The sequence below is a fragment of the Pezoporus occidentalis genome, unplaced genomic scaffold, assembly GCF_034315485.1.
Source record: "Pezoporus occidentalis ecotype Australia unplaced genomic scaffold, CSIRO_AGI_Poc_V1 ctg3, whole genome shotgun sequence".
Lineage (NCBI taxonomy): Eukaryota > Metazoa > Chordata > Aves > Psittaciformes > Psittacidae > Pezoporus > Pezoporus occidentalis.
In genome coordinates, this window is record NW_026914940.1 from 2,930,488 (window position 1) to 2,944,143 (window position 13,656).

Consider the following 13,656-nt stretch of genomic DNA (forward strand, 5'->3'; position numbering starts at 1 on the left):
TTCCGTAAGGTTTGGGTTAGTCTTGTTCAGCAGTTGGTAGCTAGCTTGCATCATTTTCAAAAGGGGATTAATTTCAGGGGTTTCGTTAGGGGTTGGGTTATTCTGAAGGGTTTCGTCAGGAATTTGGGTGACTGGAGTAGTCTTCATTTCAGGAGTTATCGCTATATTGTCTATTTTGGTAATTCTTGTTGTACTATCCATTGTTCCTTTAGCCAAATCATCAGTTAGTATCTGGTTAGGGCCTACTGGCAGCGGATCATTTGGGACCACTTCCTTTTTTATAAGAATTAAACCGCCCTTATCTGTCCCTGGTTCCGTATACCTCACTCCCCATATTCTTCCAATTATCCATCCTACATCTTCAGGGCTGGTGACATTTAAGAAGAGGTATTTGCATTTTCCACGTCCTCCCCACCCTTGTGGTGGTTTGCACCCATATGGACCCCATTGCACCTTTAGGTACCTGTCTATACCACTACCCGGTATCCAGCCAGGGGCTATGGTTTCACAACCCCAATAGCTGCAGTAATATTGATTAGGGTGGTTACAATATCCCTTTCCAGGATTCGAACTAGGGCACATATAGAATCCCATGTATTCCCAGCATCGGGATCTCGGGACAAGCTGACATAAGGTGGCATTAAAGCTTGGTGCTCCTGGTGTTATTTGGGTTGCGATAACCTGTTGGCCCTCAAATCGGAGTAAGGTCCACTTGAAAGGCTGATGGGGGTGGGGTTCTGGTACCGCTTGTGTGATAGCGACGAGCTGTAAGGCGAAGAGCACACAAAGATGTCGCCATCCTTGTCTGCGGGGATCATGCTGCCGTTGCCCGGATTTCATCTGCTCAGGATTTTCGGGTATGGAAGGGATATCTGCGGACTTGTCATCTTCTCTCGGTATTGGAGCGTATGAGTTGCGAGGACGTCCGATGATGTGATCCTTCACAAGGGCTTCCATCCTCCTTGTTGGTCCGGGAGCGTCCTCCCCGCCGGGCTGGTCCTGCCGCTCCGGCCGCCGTTCATCCGTCCAGGCGAGTTTCCCGGGTTTCGGCACCACTTGTTGCCTTCACAAGGCGTGGCGACCTGGTTCAGGAACGGCACGGCGACCAACCCCAGGCCGCTCGGGCCATCAGCTCACAGACACCAGTGTGGTGGACGGCAAATGGCGTTTATTACTTCGCAACACAGCGTTATATACCCTGGGTTTACAGCGTCACTTCCGTCTGCTTACATCACCAGCTACATACTATTGGCTATTTAAACAGGGGGGGCTCTATCTTTCCGTACAACGCGATATCTTCCGGCCGCCAGGCCCTAACTACCTACACCATGCCCTGAATTAAACAACAGCAAGGCAGAGGTAGGAAAAGGCTTCAGCTGGATTCCTGTGTGTGAAGAGGCAAAAGTTTGCATTGCAAGAAGTGGAATAAAAGCTGCTTTTCCCGGTGAAGTGGATTGCTCCATATTGACTTAATGCGCAATGTCCTGCAGATTGATTTCCCTCCTCCCAAATCTGGTTTCCATGGCCTATATTGTGTGATAGCCTCAAAAGTAGGTCATGATGCAAAAGCACCGTGCTGGTTCCAGTGGCTGCCTTTGGCTTTTGTGTTTTAAATATCAGTTTTCAAGATGAACTTGCTCAGAATCTCATCTAAGCCTCCATTCAGTGTCAGTCATTCTTTAGGCGCAGTATCCTTGTAGAACAAGCTGGTTTATGCTGTTGTGTTTCAGTGCCTTTGATTACCTGAATGATGAACTAAATGTCAAATGTGGTTCCTTATTGCACCCAGTTAGCCTTAACCTTTCTTCTTTGGCAGGCTTTTAGTGATTCAAAACAGGTTAGTCCAGTTTAATGTAAGACTATTTTAAAATTGGAGGTTGACTTTCCTCTTGGGATCTGCAGTAATGTTGCTCATAGCTGGGTCTGGTGTTAAGCAACGTGTAGTATAGTTGCAGTTTGTAAAAGTTACTCATGAATAAGTATAGCCTTCTCCCTCTGATAGGGTTAATACAGTCCTGGGTTTAGAAACCAGTATCATAGAATGGTTTGGGTTGGAAGGCATCTTAAAGCTCATCCAGCTTCAACCTCCTGCCACGGACAGGGACACCTTCCACTAGAGCAGGTTGCTCCAAGCCCTGTCCAACCTGGCCTTGAACACTGCCAGGGATGGGGCAGCCACAGCTTCTCTGGGCACCCTGTGCCAGCGCCTCAGCACCCTCACAGGGAAGAGCTTCTGCCTTATCTCCAACCTGAACTTCCCCTGTTTCAGTTTGAACCTGTTACCCCTTGTCCTATCACTACAGTCCCTAATGAAGAGTCCCTCTCCAGCATCCTTATAGCCCCCTTCAGACACTGGAAGCTGCTCTGAGGTCTCCACGCAGCCTTCTCTTCTCCAGGCTGAGCAACCCCAACTTTCTCAGCCTGTCTAAAAATCATGTTTGCATTTAACTGTGTGAGAAGTCTGAATAGCAATTTAAACAAATACCTGCCTGTAATTGCTGCCCTTTTGAACCAGAGGCCTCATGACTCATCTATATGTTGGTGCTTTTAGAAAGTCACAGGATTTTTTGAGTCTAAACTTAAGGAACACCTTAACCCACAGAAGGATACAGCCCCTTTGCTGAACTTGGTAAGTTGAGCATTATTTGTCCAGCTGGGCTTAAACCCTCCAGGTATGTTTTCTACATGCTTTTCTTCCTCCTGTGGTGACTGAACACTTGAGTCTTGACATGGGCCAAAGAAACTTCCCTGTGGCCAGTTCTGTTACTATAAACAGCCACTAATAATTAGCAACAGAGCCGCAAACAACTGGGTGCAAATAGCTGCCTGTTGGCTAAGCAAGTGAAGTTCTGCCTTGCATCTGGCAAGTATAGGAGGCAGAGTACATGATAGCCCTCCCAGCATGACAGGAGATCCTCTGGCTGCCTTGTGGAAATGAGGCATCTTGAACTAGGCAGGTGGATCTGCTTTTTGACCTTGTAGCTGCAGCAATCCGCCTACAGCTTGGTTTATCCTTGTGACCTGCAATTTCACACAGGCTTTGGTGTTACTGCTACTTGTAGCTGCTCCCATTCCTTATTACTCCCATGCTGTGTGGATCCATGCAGCCATGCAATCAGATAAAACCAATGCGACTCTATCAAGGATTTATTTAGCTTCTTGGACGTGTTGTTGTCAGCTTCGTTTTCAACCTGTATTGGTTACACTGGTTCACTACCACAGGCTTGTGTGGCTGTGCAGAAAGGGGTGGGAGTAAGGAACCTGGGGCAAAGAAGAGGAAGAACTGACTGCTCCTGCAAGAGGAAGTACTTGTTTATTCCAGTTTCAAGTGATTGAGAAACCTGTAGTGTAAGCAGGTAATGTATTTTATGTGCTATTCTTATGCAAGCAGCTGACTGTAAAACAAAACTACCCTTGCTAGCAAAACAGCCTGTCCTAGCAAAGTATAGTTTACTGTTACGATTTGAAGCTCTGATCAGGTTTGTACTGCAAGCAGGATCTGTCTGGTTTCAGCTGCTACTGTCTTTATAGTAGAATCATAGAATCAATGAGGTTGGAAAAGACCTTTAACATCATCAAGTCCGTCTGTTCCCCAGCACTGCCAAGGCCACCACTAACCCATGGCACTGGGGGCCTCATCTACATGGTGTGTGAACACTTGCAGGGCCAGTGACTCCAGCACTGCCCTGGACAGCCTGTTCCAATGCCTGAGCACCCTTTGGGGAAGGGATTGTTCCTCAGCTCCATCTAAACCTGCCCTGGTGCAGCTTGAGGCCGTTTCCTCTTGTCCTGTCACTTGTTCCCTGGGAGCAGAGACCAACCCCCCCCGCTCCATCCTCCTATCAGGCAGTTGTAGGGAGCGATCAGGTCCCCCCTGAGCCTTCTCTTCTCCAGACTGACCCCCCCCCCCCCCCCCCAGGTCCCTCAGCTGTTCCCCATCACACTTGTGCTCCAGGCCCTGCACCAGTGATGTTGCCCTTCTCTGGACCCAAATAGTAGAAACTACTGTCCCTATTGCAGATCTATAGAACAAAATATTAGAGCAGTCATCTGTACAAAATGAGTTGCATTTGCATCTTATGGAATAATTTTTAATGTATTTAGAGAATAGGCAAATCCCTGTGAGGCTTTTGAGGTGGCTTGCAAGAGGATGAAGGTCATCCTTGCCTTTAAGAGCTGTTCTTTCACAGCAGCATGCTATTTGTCTCTTGGCATGGTGGAGCACCAGAGGACTTGAACTCAAAACATTAGTAATTATCCTTGGATAAATGCCATTTTCCTCTTGAAAAGGCACAAGTCCAAGTATCATTTTGCAAGCCAGTCAGATGCTGAAGCAGAACCCAATGTCCATTTTGTGTTTAATCGTGGAAGGAATAAGAAGTGATGCTTGTCTGCAGCATAGGGGTACAAGCGTTCAGCCAAACATTTTATTTAGTCTGAGTAAAAGCCAGATAAACTCAGAATGTCTTTCTTTCCAATGCTAATATTAACACTATTCTTCAATCAGTCTAGATGGCTTTCCAAGAGATGGCCAGATTACTTGCAAACCTTAGCAGAAACCGACTTGGCAGAAAAAGTATCTTGACAAATAAATGACATGACTGGGAAATCATAGGCTTGTCACCCTCACGTGATTCACAGGTGAAATAGAATCATAGAATGGCTTGGGTTGGAAGGGATCTTACAGTTCCAACCCCCTGCCACAGACAGGGACACTTTCCACTAGAGCAGGTTGCTTCAAGCCCTGTCCAACCTGGCCTTGAACACTGCCAGGGATGGGCAGCCACAGCTTCTCTGGGCAACCTACAGCTTGGTTACTAGTGTGCATGTCTGTACTCATTGGGGAACTGAAGGAAGGTGAGGTGTAAGAGACTGAGAGGAAAGGGAATCTTGTCATATTAGACTTTAGCTTCTGAACTCTTAAACTTGTGTTTTCCAGTCAAACATTGGAATATTTCATGAAGTAGGTGTACACTAACCTTGTTTTCTTGTAGTTTATGGCTTTCTTAATGGTGGTGCAGAATGTGGCATCAGGATCTGTTAGTGATCCAGTGGCAGCTGTGACTGGAATAATTAAAGCCTGGTTAAATCCTGTAAGAATCAGTTCATAGCTCTTTTCATAGACTCATAGGATTATTTTCGCTTATGCAGTTAGTGGTAAACAGTGACCTTTATGTGCAGTGATGGCTCAAGGTGTCTCTTCATCCTTTCAAAGTCAAGAAGAATAAATTCTTTTCGACTGTAGAATATTTGTTTGAGCAGGAATATTTCCTGCATCACTGTGGAGCAAACCTGAATGCAGCTCTTCACCATGATTTGAGGAGACTTTGATCAAGCTGTATACTTGCATGTAAAAGAATGTAATAATCATGTTGTAGGCACATCTTGAAAACAAGAGATGGCTAGGTAAGGGATTGAAGTTAATGCAGTAAACTTTAAGTCCAGGGTAAGAGAAGGGGGTAGTTTGTTTCAGCTCGGTCCCCTCCTTGCTCCCTTAGGAATTCCATGGCGTTTGGACAGAACTGTTTCCATCCATTTCACTTTGTTCATTCCAGTTTTTCTTTGTCTATGCTTTTTTTTTTCCCTTCAGGACTTGGGATTCAGTATCTAGTGCACACCTACCCTGCTGAAATGAGTTGTTTCTTACACCAGTAAATGCCTTCAGGATTGCCTAATAGCTTCAGAGGAAGAAAGCCCTCTAAAAGACTGGAAGTTTTCTTACGGTATCCATGTTGGGTCCATTTAACTCTTTATCCACTTGCCAAGGTTTGTTACTGCTTAATAAAGCACATGTGTGATTAGTGTCACATGCTTTGGCACTGGTTCAGAAAACTGAGCTGCTTGTCAAACAGAACATTCCTATTCCTTGTTAGCAAGAGATGTCTGGCAACATGCATTAAATGTAGTTCAGTCTTCAAAGATTTGGGCAGGATCAGTGTTAACCCTGTTTATTTGGGTATTGCTGGGTGCAGTCAGCATCATCTGGAGGTCAGAAGATTGGATCACAAATGGAAAAACACTGCTTGTCAACCTCTTCAGTCCTGACCTAACAAAACACTGAGAAGTGTGATAGGAGTCACTTGCCCAAGGCTTTGTGTTGCATAATGATCTAGTGTGGGCTTTTTGTGCATCTCTAGCATCTTGGTGCTTGCTAGGGAAAACAAAACCACTGAACTCTGTGGGCCAAAAATATGACCTTATATAATTCTTCCTCTTTTTGGAAAACCCTAAAGAAAAGCAGCAATTTTCCTTTGGTTCTCTGATGGGTCATGTTCTTTATCTGTAAATGCTGCCTATTTGAGGCACAGGATTACTATGATATAACTTGTTTCTATGCTTTATAGTCATGTCATGACTTGTGTCTAGGTGGAATCATAGAATCCCAGGTTGGAAGGGACCTCATGGATCGTTTAGTCCAACCTTTCTTGGCAAAGCATGGTATAGCCAAGATGGCCCAGCACTCTGTGCAGTTGAATCTGGTGTCCAGTATAAAAGTATAACAGATTACAAGCAATTTGAGCAGTTTTTGTGACATTTTGCTTACAGATCAGTTCTCAGGATATATTACTTGCATATTTTGTTGAAATATTAACTACCCCTTTATAGGTTTTGTCATTGTTGCAATGTGACCAAAGGTCAAAGTAAAACATGTGCAATTAGGTTGAAGAGCTGGTGTCATCAGTGCCCTCCTGCTGTTAACATTTTGCATGATCAGCAATATTTCTGTGGCTGCACTTCCCTTCATACCCAGCTGCAGTACAATGCCCAACACGAACCTGTTCCCACGGCTGAAATTCTTCATTCTACTTCCTTGTTAGTCATGAAAACCATAAAATCCCAGAGCGGTTTGGGTGTGAAAGGACCCCTGCCGCGGGCAGGGACACCTTCCACTAGAGCAGCTTGCTCCAAGCCCCTGTGTCCAACCTGGCCTTGAACACTGCCAGGGATGGGGCAGCCGCAGCTTCTCTGGGCACCCTGTGCCAGTGCCTCAGCACCCTCACAGTAAGATGCCTTTTAAAGCTTTATGGAAAGTATGGTGAGAGTGCATGGCAGAATGAGGATGTGGTCTCAGCTTCTTGGGATAACTGCTGTTTTATGGGCCAGTTTACCTTTTAAAATGATTATCTTTAGGTGCTACGTGGTTGGAAAGGGATGGATGAAAGGTTTCTACACTTTTTATTACTATGCCTCTCTCTCCTGTGCTCTCTTAGTACCCAGTCTGCTTGAATGACAGGTAAAATGTAAGCCTAATTCATCATTTTCATGATATTAATGCTGGCTTATTTCTGAGGTGGACTCCACACAATGAAGCATTTGAACCACAGGAGTAAAGGGACTATTGGAAATTATCATGGATATTCAATACCTCAGTTCAAAAGAATATACTGTCAATTCAGGTTTGGTTTTAGTAGCCAACAAACATGAAAAAATACCTTCCTTCAATCCAGCTCCTCTTTAGATGCCATTTACTTTGGAGTTCTGTGCTGCAGAGAAGTTTCTGTGATGGTTCCAGCAGGTTAATGACTTTATCTCCCATTCTGATAAGGAAGAATGCCACTATTTGTAGTTGCCAAATTCAAAGTGAACTTGGAAGGAGCAGCAGCACAATCTGGATCAGTCTAAAATGAGTATGAGCACAACCTAGCAGAGCTTGTGGAAGCGCTGGAAGACCTTTCTGAGAAGCTCTTGTTATTCTCTGGCTCTTGTATTAGATGTGCACTTGGAGGCAGATGAAAGTGCTGCAGGAAGAACAATTCCCACAGAATTGACATAATGGAACAGTAATTCTCTGTTCCTTTAGATAAAACCTGTCCATTGAGCCTCTTGCTGTTGCACTTGAATGCTTTAACTGCTGTTTCTGGCATGTTTAAAATCTCTTGTTGTTCTTATCTGTGTCAATTACAGTTTCAAAGTCTACCTCCATCTATCATCCATTATTCCTGTGTCTTATATTATCTCATCTCTCCCCATCATCTTCCACTTCCAGAATAACATTTTCAGTCATCCCTTAAGAGTCAGGCTCAAATGAGCTTAATCTCAGATACCCTCTTTTTTTCCTGTCTCTTTATCCTTCCCAGTGACAAATGCTCCCGGCCTGGTGTCATCCTGCTTGCGTCTGCAGGCATCATAAAACATTCTGCTGTGATTAACTGCCTTTCTCTCTGTTCTGCTACCCTGGAACTGTGCATTAAATGAGGTGTGGAGGGAAATGGAGTTAAATCCTTCATACAGAGTGACAGGAGGGGAAAATAAGTGTAAGAAAGCATTAGAGACTTTAAAACCATCTTGTGCAGGAGTGTTACCCGTGAGCCATAGTCTGGAATATAACACATGTGTTCTGAGTGATTTCTGAATAATAAGAGCTGGTATTTAAACTTTTACATTCTACTGCATGTAACTTTGCCTGACTCTGCCAGCAATTAAATGTTTTATGACTAGTTTGTAATTAAAATAATTGCTCCTTCTCTGGAACCTGGATTTCCTAAGTTTTCCTCACCCAGAACTTGTGTTATGAGAAGTGGAAGTGTGTTTCTTTTAATACACACTCTACTTAACTTCCTATTTATGGTAACTTTAATAGCCCTTCAAGGCTTAAAGTGGAACCTTGGGCACTAAAGCAAAGTAAGAGAATCACATCCCTTCCCCTCCTGATGCAAGTTCAACACTGTACTCGCTACTGGAAGGAGGCAGATGGACTCTGCTGCATGCAGGAGCTCAGCAAATCCAAACCCTGACTGATGGAAACAAAAACCTTTATAAAAACAAGGTGTTTATGAAGAACTTGAATAGGTGCCTGTTTGTGCCATAACTCAGTAACCCCAGGCTGCGCATCTCAACTCCCGCTGTTAATTCTGAGTTGATGGAGAAATACTTTCCTGAGTCTTTTTTGTTCTGAGCTATTTAATGCTTACAGATTAAAAGTTGGAGCTTAAAACTGTGCTTACAGCACTTGAGTTCAGTAAGTTATTCTAACTTCTCTCATGTGATTTCAAGGTTTGAGTAGCTCCAAAGCAAATTATTGTATTAAGTTGTTATTGAGGGGATCAAATTGGAGCACTCCAGTAATCTTGGGGAGCATGGGAGGAGAAAAAACACCAAACAGAAGAAGATTCTAAAGAGGGCCTGCAAGAAATCTGAAGGACTCTTTACAGGGGCATATAGGGATAGGACAAGGGGAAATGGCTTTAACCTGACAGAGGGGAGATTGGAATGAACTATTAGGGGGAACTTCTTCCCTGTGAGGGTGCTGAGGCCCTGGCACAGGGTGCCCAGAGAAGCTGCAGCTGCCCCATCCCTGGCAGTGTTCAAGGCCAGGTTGGACACAGGGGCTTGAAGCAACCTGCTCTAGTGGAAGGTGTCCCTGCCTGTGGCAGGGGGTTGGAACTGGATGAGCTTTAAGGTCGCTTCCAACTCAAACCAGTCTGGGATTCTGTGAAAGGAAGAACCAAATGCACTCAGTAAACTGCCTGGGGAGTACAGCTGGAAGGAGGGTATCAGTGGGAGGGAGCGCAGAAGATGATGATGTTCCTGTGCTGCTCTTCTAGTAGAGCAGTGTGTCAGGTCATGTTGAAGCAGTTGCTGTTGGGATGTGCTTTAAAGCCCAAACACATCATGCTCTTCTTAATGTTCATTTTTAGGTTCACCACTTTATGATCTGGTTTATGCTCTGACCCACACAGGGTTTTTTGTTGCCACTGCTGAAGGGGCAGGAGCTGCAGTGTGGGGACTTCTTAGGCCAGCTCTGTTGCCAAAGCCAGCGCCTTGTGGAATCATTCCCCTGAATGTGCAGTCACACTGTGTGCAGAGATGTTAATGTGCATCCTTCTAGTACAAACATTAGTACAAACATGATGTAATCTGACTTTTAATAAAGTGCTTGCTTCTCAAGTGCTTAAACACATTTTGACTGACATGGTACAGTATGTCTGTCAGTTTAGACTTTGTCTATGCACAAAGGAGGGGGGAATGTAGAAGCTTATCTTGATTGGAATACATTTTAATAATTAAATGTATGGTAGAAGATAGTCATCATTCTATTTTCATGGGCTTAAGAAACCTCATAGGATGTGGGAGTAAGTGAAGATTGATGCCTGTGCTAACTGTATCTTCATTAGAAATTTAAATATCAATCTTTAAAGTTATCTTTCTAATGGCTTATTTTTGCTCATGCTTGAGGGATAGCTTCATAAGATGGTGTGAAGGATGCTGCAAAGAAACTGGCAACTTCCAAAAGTTGACAGACATTGATGTCTGTGTGGCCAGTGAGTAAATGGTAATGGATGAATCATCTTCCTGGCATAGTACTGGAATATCCTATGCTGTGTCTGAAATGGAACCTGCAGTAAATTTCCCAGAATCTGTTAGTCTTGTGCTCAGTGCTCTGAGGATCTCAGGCAAATGCACTGATCTCTGGCTTTGTGCAGCACCACAGTCTGGAGGAACTCGCAAGTACAATCAAGCAGTGTTTAAATCTGAGGAGTAACTGCATTTCAATGGAAAGTCCAGAGGTAGGAGGGAATGTGGAATAAGAGACCCTACGGTAGGCAAGGACAATGGAAAGCATTAAGCAGGAAATAGGGTATATGGTTAAGGGGGGTGGGGGGGGCACAATATCCTGAGAAACGCTATTGAAATTTTGAAATGCTTGCTTTTTGTTGCAGATTAATCAGCCACTCGATGGGGATTAACAGTGGAGCACCTCTTTGTGTCGCCTTTCCACCTCTGTGTAGCAAGACTAACACCTTCAGCACTTCTTCAATAATAATTATGAAACTGGTATTAACTGAATGGCAATTATGGATTTTTAACTCTAACTCTCAGTAAACCAGCAAAGCCATATGTTGAAATTCCTACCAAATAGCTTTTTGTTCTTGAGGTCTCGTATCTATACAAGAAGTTGCAAGATACCTGTTTGTACAAGAGGAATATAAGCGTTACTTGCCTGAGGAACAGAGGCTGAAAGAGAAGACACCCTAATTTGTTCGTGGAGTTATGGTAGTATTATTTATATAGATATAACAAATATATATATATTTTTATGGTAATGAATATGGCTCCCCAGAATGCTGACTCGGAATCTATGCAAGTTCAAGATCTACCTGTGGCACAGCTTCAGAAACCAGAAAACAAGGAGAATGAAAGTAGGGAGGAGACCATTAGTGAAGGCTCTATAGACCGGATACCGATACGCCTGTGGGTGATGCACGGTGCAGTAATGTTTGGCAGGGAATTCTGTTATGCCATGGAGACAGCTTTGGTAACACCTGTATTGTTACAAATTGGTAAGTAATCCTCATTTCTGATAGATGAAACTGTATCTTTTTGCATTGCTTGAAGGCAGAGGAAGAAGGGTTTGCCAACTAAAAGTACATCAGGTACAAAAGGATTTGGCTTTTTGTTACTGGCTGTGGCATAGATTCAGTTGTGTGACCGTGTTTAAGGATTTTTATGTGCATTCATCTTCTGTCTAATATTGCTTTTCTCTGTGAAAATGTTGATCTGATTTAAGTCTTAAATTCTTTACTAAAAGGTAAGTGTCCTAGAAACAATGTTAGATGATAAAGGATTGCAGTGAAGCTTTTTCTCATATACGGAGAAATGCTTCAGGTTACAGTACTTTAAAGTTAGATAAATCAGCTTTTCCTATTAAATTACTGCATTTATTTCAAACCACTAGCAAGTCTTATGTCATCTGCCTAGTTTATACCACATGAATAAACTATGATACCAATAGCTTTAGCTAATAATGGGGTGGTAATGGGGTTTAGAATAGGAGTAGACAGTGTTGAATTCATGGTGAGTGCTGTGATTAGGTTTACAATAAACTGCCCGTGGTGTTACCTAGTATTATCTTTATCAACTCCAGAAAATCATGTGCTCTGTCAGATACCAGAAAACATTACATGAAGCTGAATGGAGGTACCAGACTGAGCATGCTTCAATGAGGGAATAAATCAACAATGTGTGTGTATGGTATAAGTGTATATATAATGCATGCATATTCTATGTTTGCTAATGTTTGCTTTGGCTTATACATGCGGTTGTGCTTCATAGCATGCTCAGTTGTGGTGAAACAGAACCACTCAACCGATTCTCTAAAATAATGTTCATTAAAGGCTCTTTAAAGCATTGTTTAAGGATTTCCAGGTTAGCATCTCAAATGCAAAGTCTGTATTTTTATGTCTGTATGATAAAAGGGCATCAGAGATTGAAGCTGTGTGCATGAAATGCATAAATTCTTTTGTGCAGTCTTCCTGCAGTTAAAAATGTGTTTACGTATGAAGTTACTAGTCAATACTTGAATCCATAGAGGTGTCAATAATCAGTGCAGTCAGTGCCATGAGAGACACTGGTGACTTCTACCTCCAGGTTTTCCCAAACATGTTCATTTCAGAGCTCATCAAATGTCATTTTTGGATCTGTTGGTGGCATAGGCAAAATTCTATAGACGTTCTCCAAAGAGCAGCTTTCTGTTGAACCTGACTTCCTGAATAAAACAGTTGCAACTTCATCTAGGACCATTTATCATGCTCATAACTTGTTTTGAGGTTTTATCTTTTGGGCAAGTTGAGATTTAGAGATGTAAGCGATTTGTACTAGTGGTGTTGGTTCAATTACTACCATGAATGCAAACCCTTGCATCCTGCTTTGCATGGAGAAGACCCCCAGTCCTGTAAGTGACCTGTACTTCTGTTTGCTTTCTTGTTTGTGCTGGCACTTGGCTGTTTCACATGTGTAGCTGCCTAAGCTGACTTCACCTGACCATAAAGTAAGGTCAGACAGCATAAATAAACCATGCTCTTAATGACAGACCAGTCATTTCTGTTTCTTTTGTGAGCTCTTCTAGCAGATCTGTTTCCTCCAGATAATTGAGGAATATCTCTTCCCTTCCTTCCCTACCCCAGTGATCAGAATAACAGTGGGATTTGGGGGAAGGGAGGAAAAGCATTTTCACTTGGAGAAAAGCTGGCAGATCAGTGAAGCAATGCAAAGAGGATGCAATGATGGTGTTCCATGCCATAGAGATAAGAAATGGAGGGAGCTGGTTAGAAATGTGTTCAGGGCTTTGGGAACTAATTGGAATCTTTCATGCTGTGGTTCATGTTCCTTCAGCAGGGGGCTACACAATGCTGGATTCACTGAAGGGTTAAGTTATTCACAGGTGACTTATCTAACCTGTTTGGTAATTGCCTCTTACATGGTTCTATTTACCTTTATCAGCCTCAACATCTGTTTGCCTCAACATGAGCTATATTTATTCCTCACTGAAGGGGGTTGCATGAAGCTGTGGAATTGCTGGAATATTCCCTTTGCTGCTTCATTTGAGAAAAGCCACATTCAGTTTCTTTTACATGAGATTTAATGGGCTCAAACTCTCTTCAAGAAGTGGCACCAGGGGAAGTGTGGACACTAAACCAACTGACTTTGCTTATAACAAATTGAAGAACCAGAAGCCTTTTGGGTGTGCAGAAAAGGCTTCTTTACAGGCTTATGTTGAGTCTTAACAATTAAGCTTTACAGTGTGTGCTTGTGTTCTGTATCTCAGAGAATTTTGTTCACTGAACTCATCTGAGATTCCTATCAGCTACCACCATTAAAACCTTAGGCACATTAGTATATTAGTTAAGATGTTACACACTGTCTGCTTGCAGGTAT

General features: G+C 43.2%; 1 protein-coding gene and 1 long non-coding RNA gene across 6 annotated transcripts in view; one reads left to right on the plus strand and one right to left on the minus strand.

The window, feature by feature from the left end:
• Positions 1-13,656, minus strand: part of LOC134167854 (uncharacterized) — a 1,192,997-nt gene that overhangs the window by 1,172,716 nt on the left and 6,625 nt on the right. The gene's annotated exons all lie outside the window — the stretch shown is intronic.
• The window catches only part of SLC45A4 (solute carrier family 45 member 4), an 87,054-nt gene that overhangs the window by 41,697 nt on the left and 31,701 nt on the right, over positions 1-13,656 (plus strand). For 3 of the 4 annotated variants that reach the window (XM_062626945.1, XM_062626944.1, XM_062626943.1), the window contains exon 2: positions 10,662-11,282. In XM_062626945.1, the coding sequence (XP_062482929.1) occupies positions 11,039-11,282 (244 nt within the window). In that variant the 5' untranslated portion in view covers positions 10,662-11,038. Of the gene's footprint in view, positions 1-2,551; positions 2,673-10,661; positions 11,283-13,656 lie in introns of those variants that run through there. The other variant, XM_062626946.1, reaches the window with a different exon arrangement.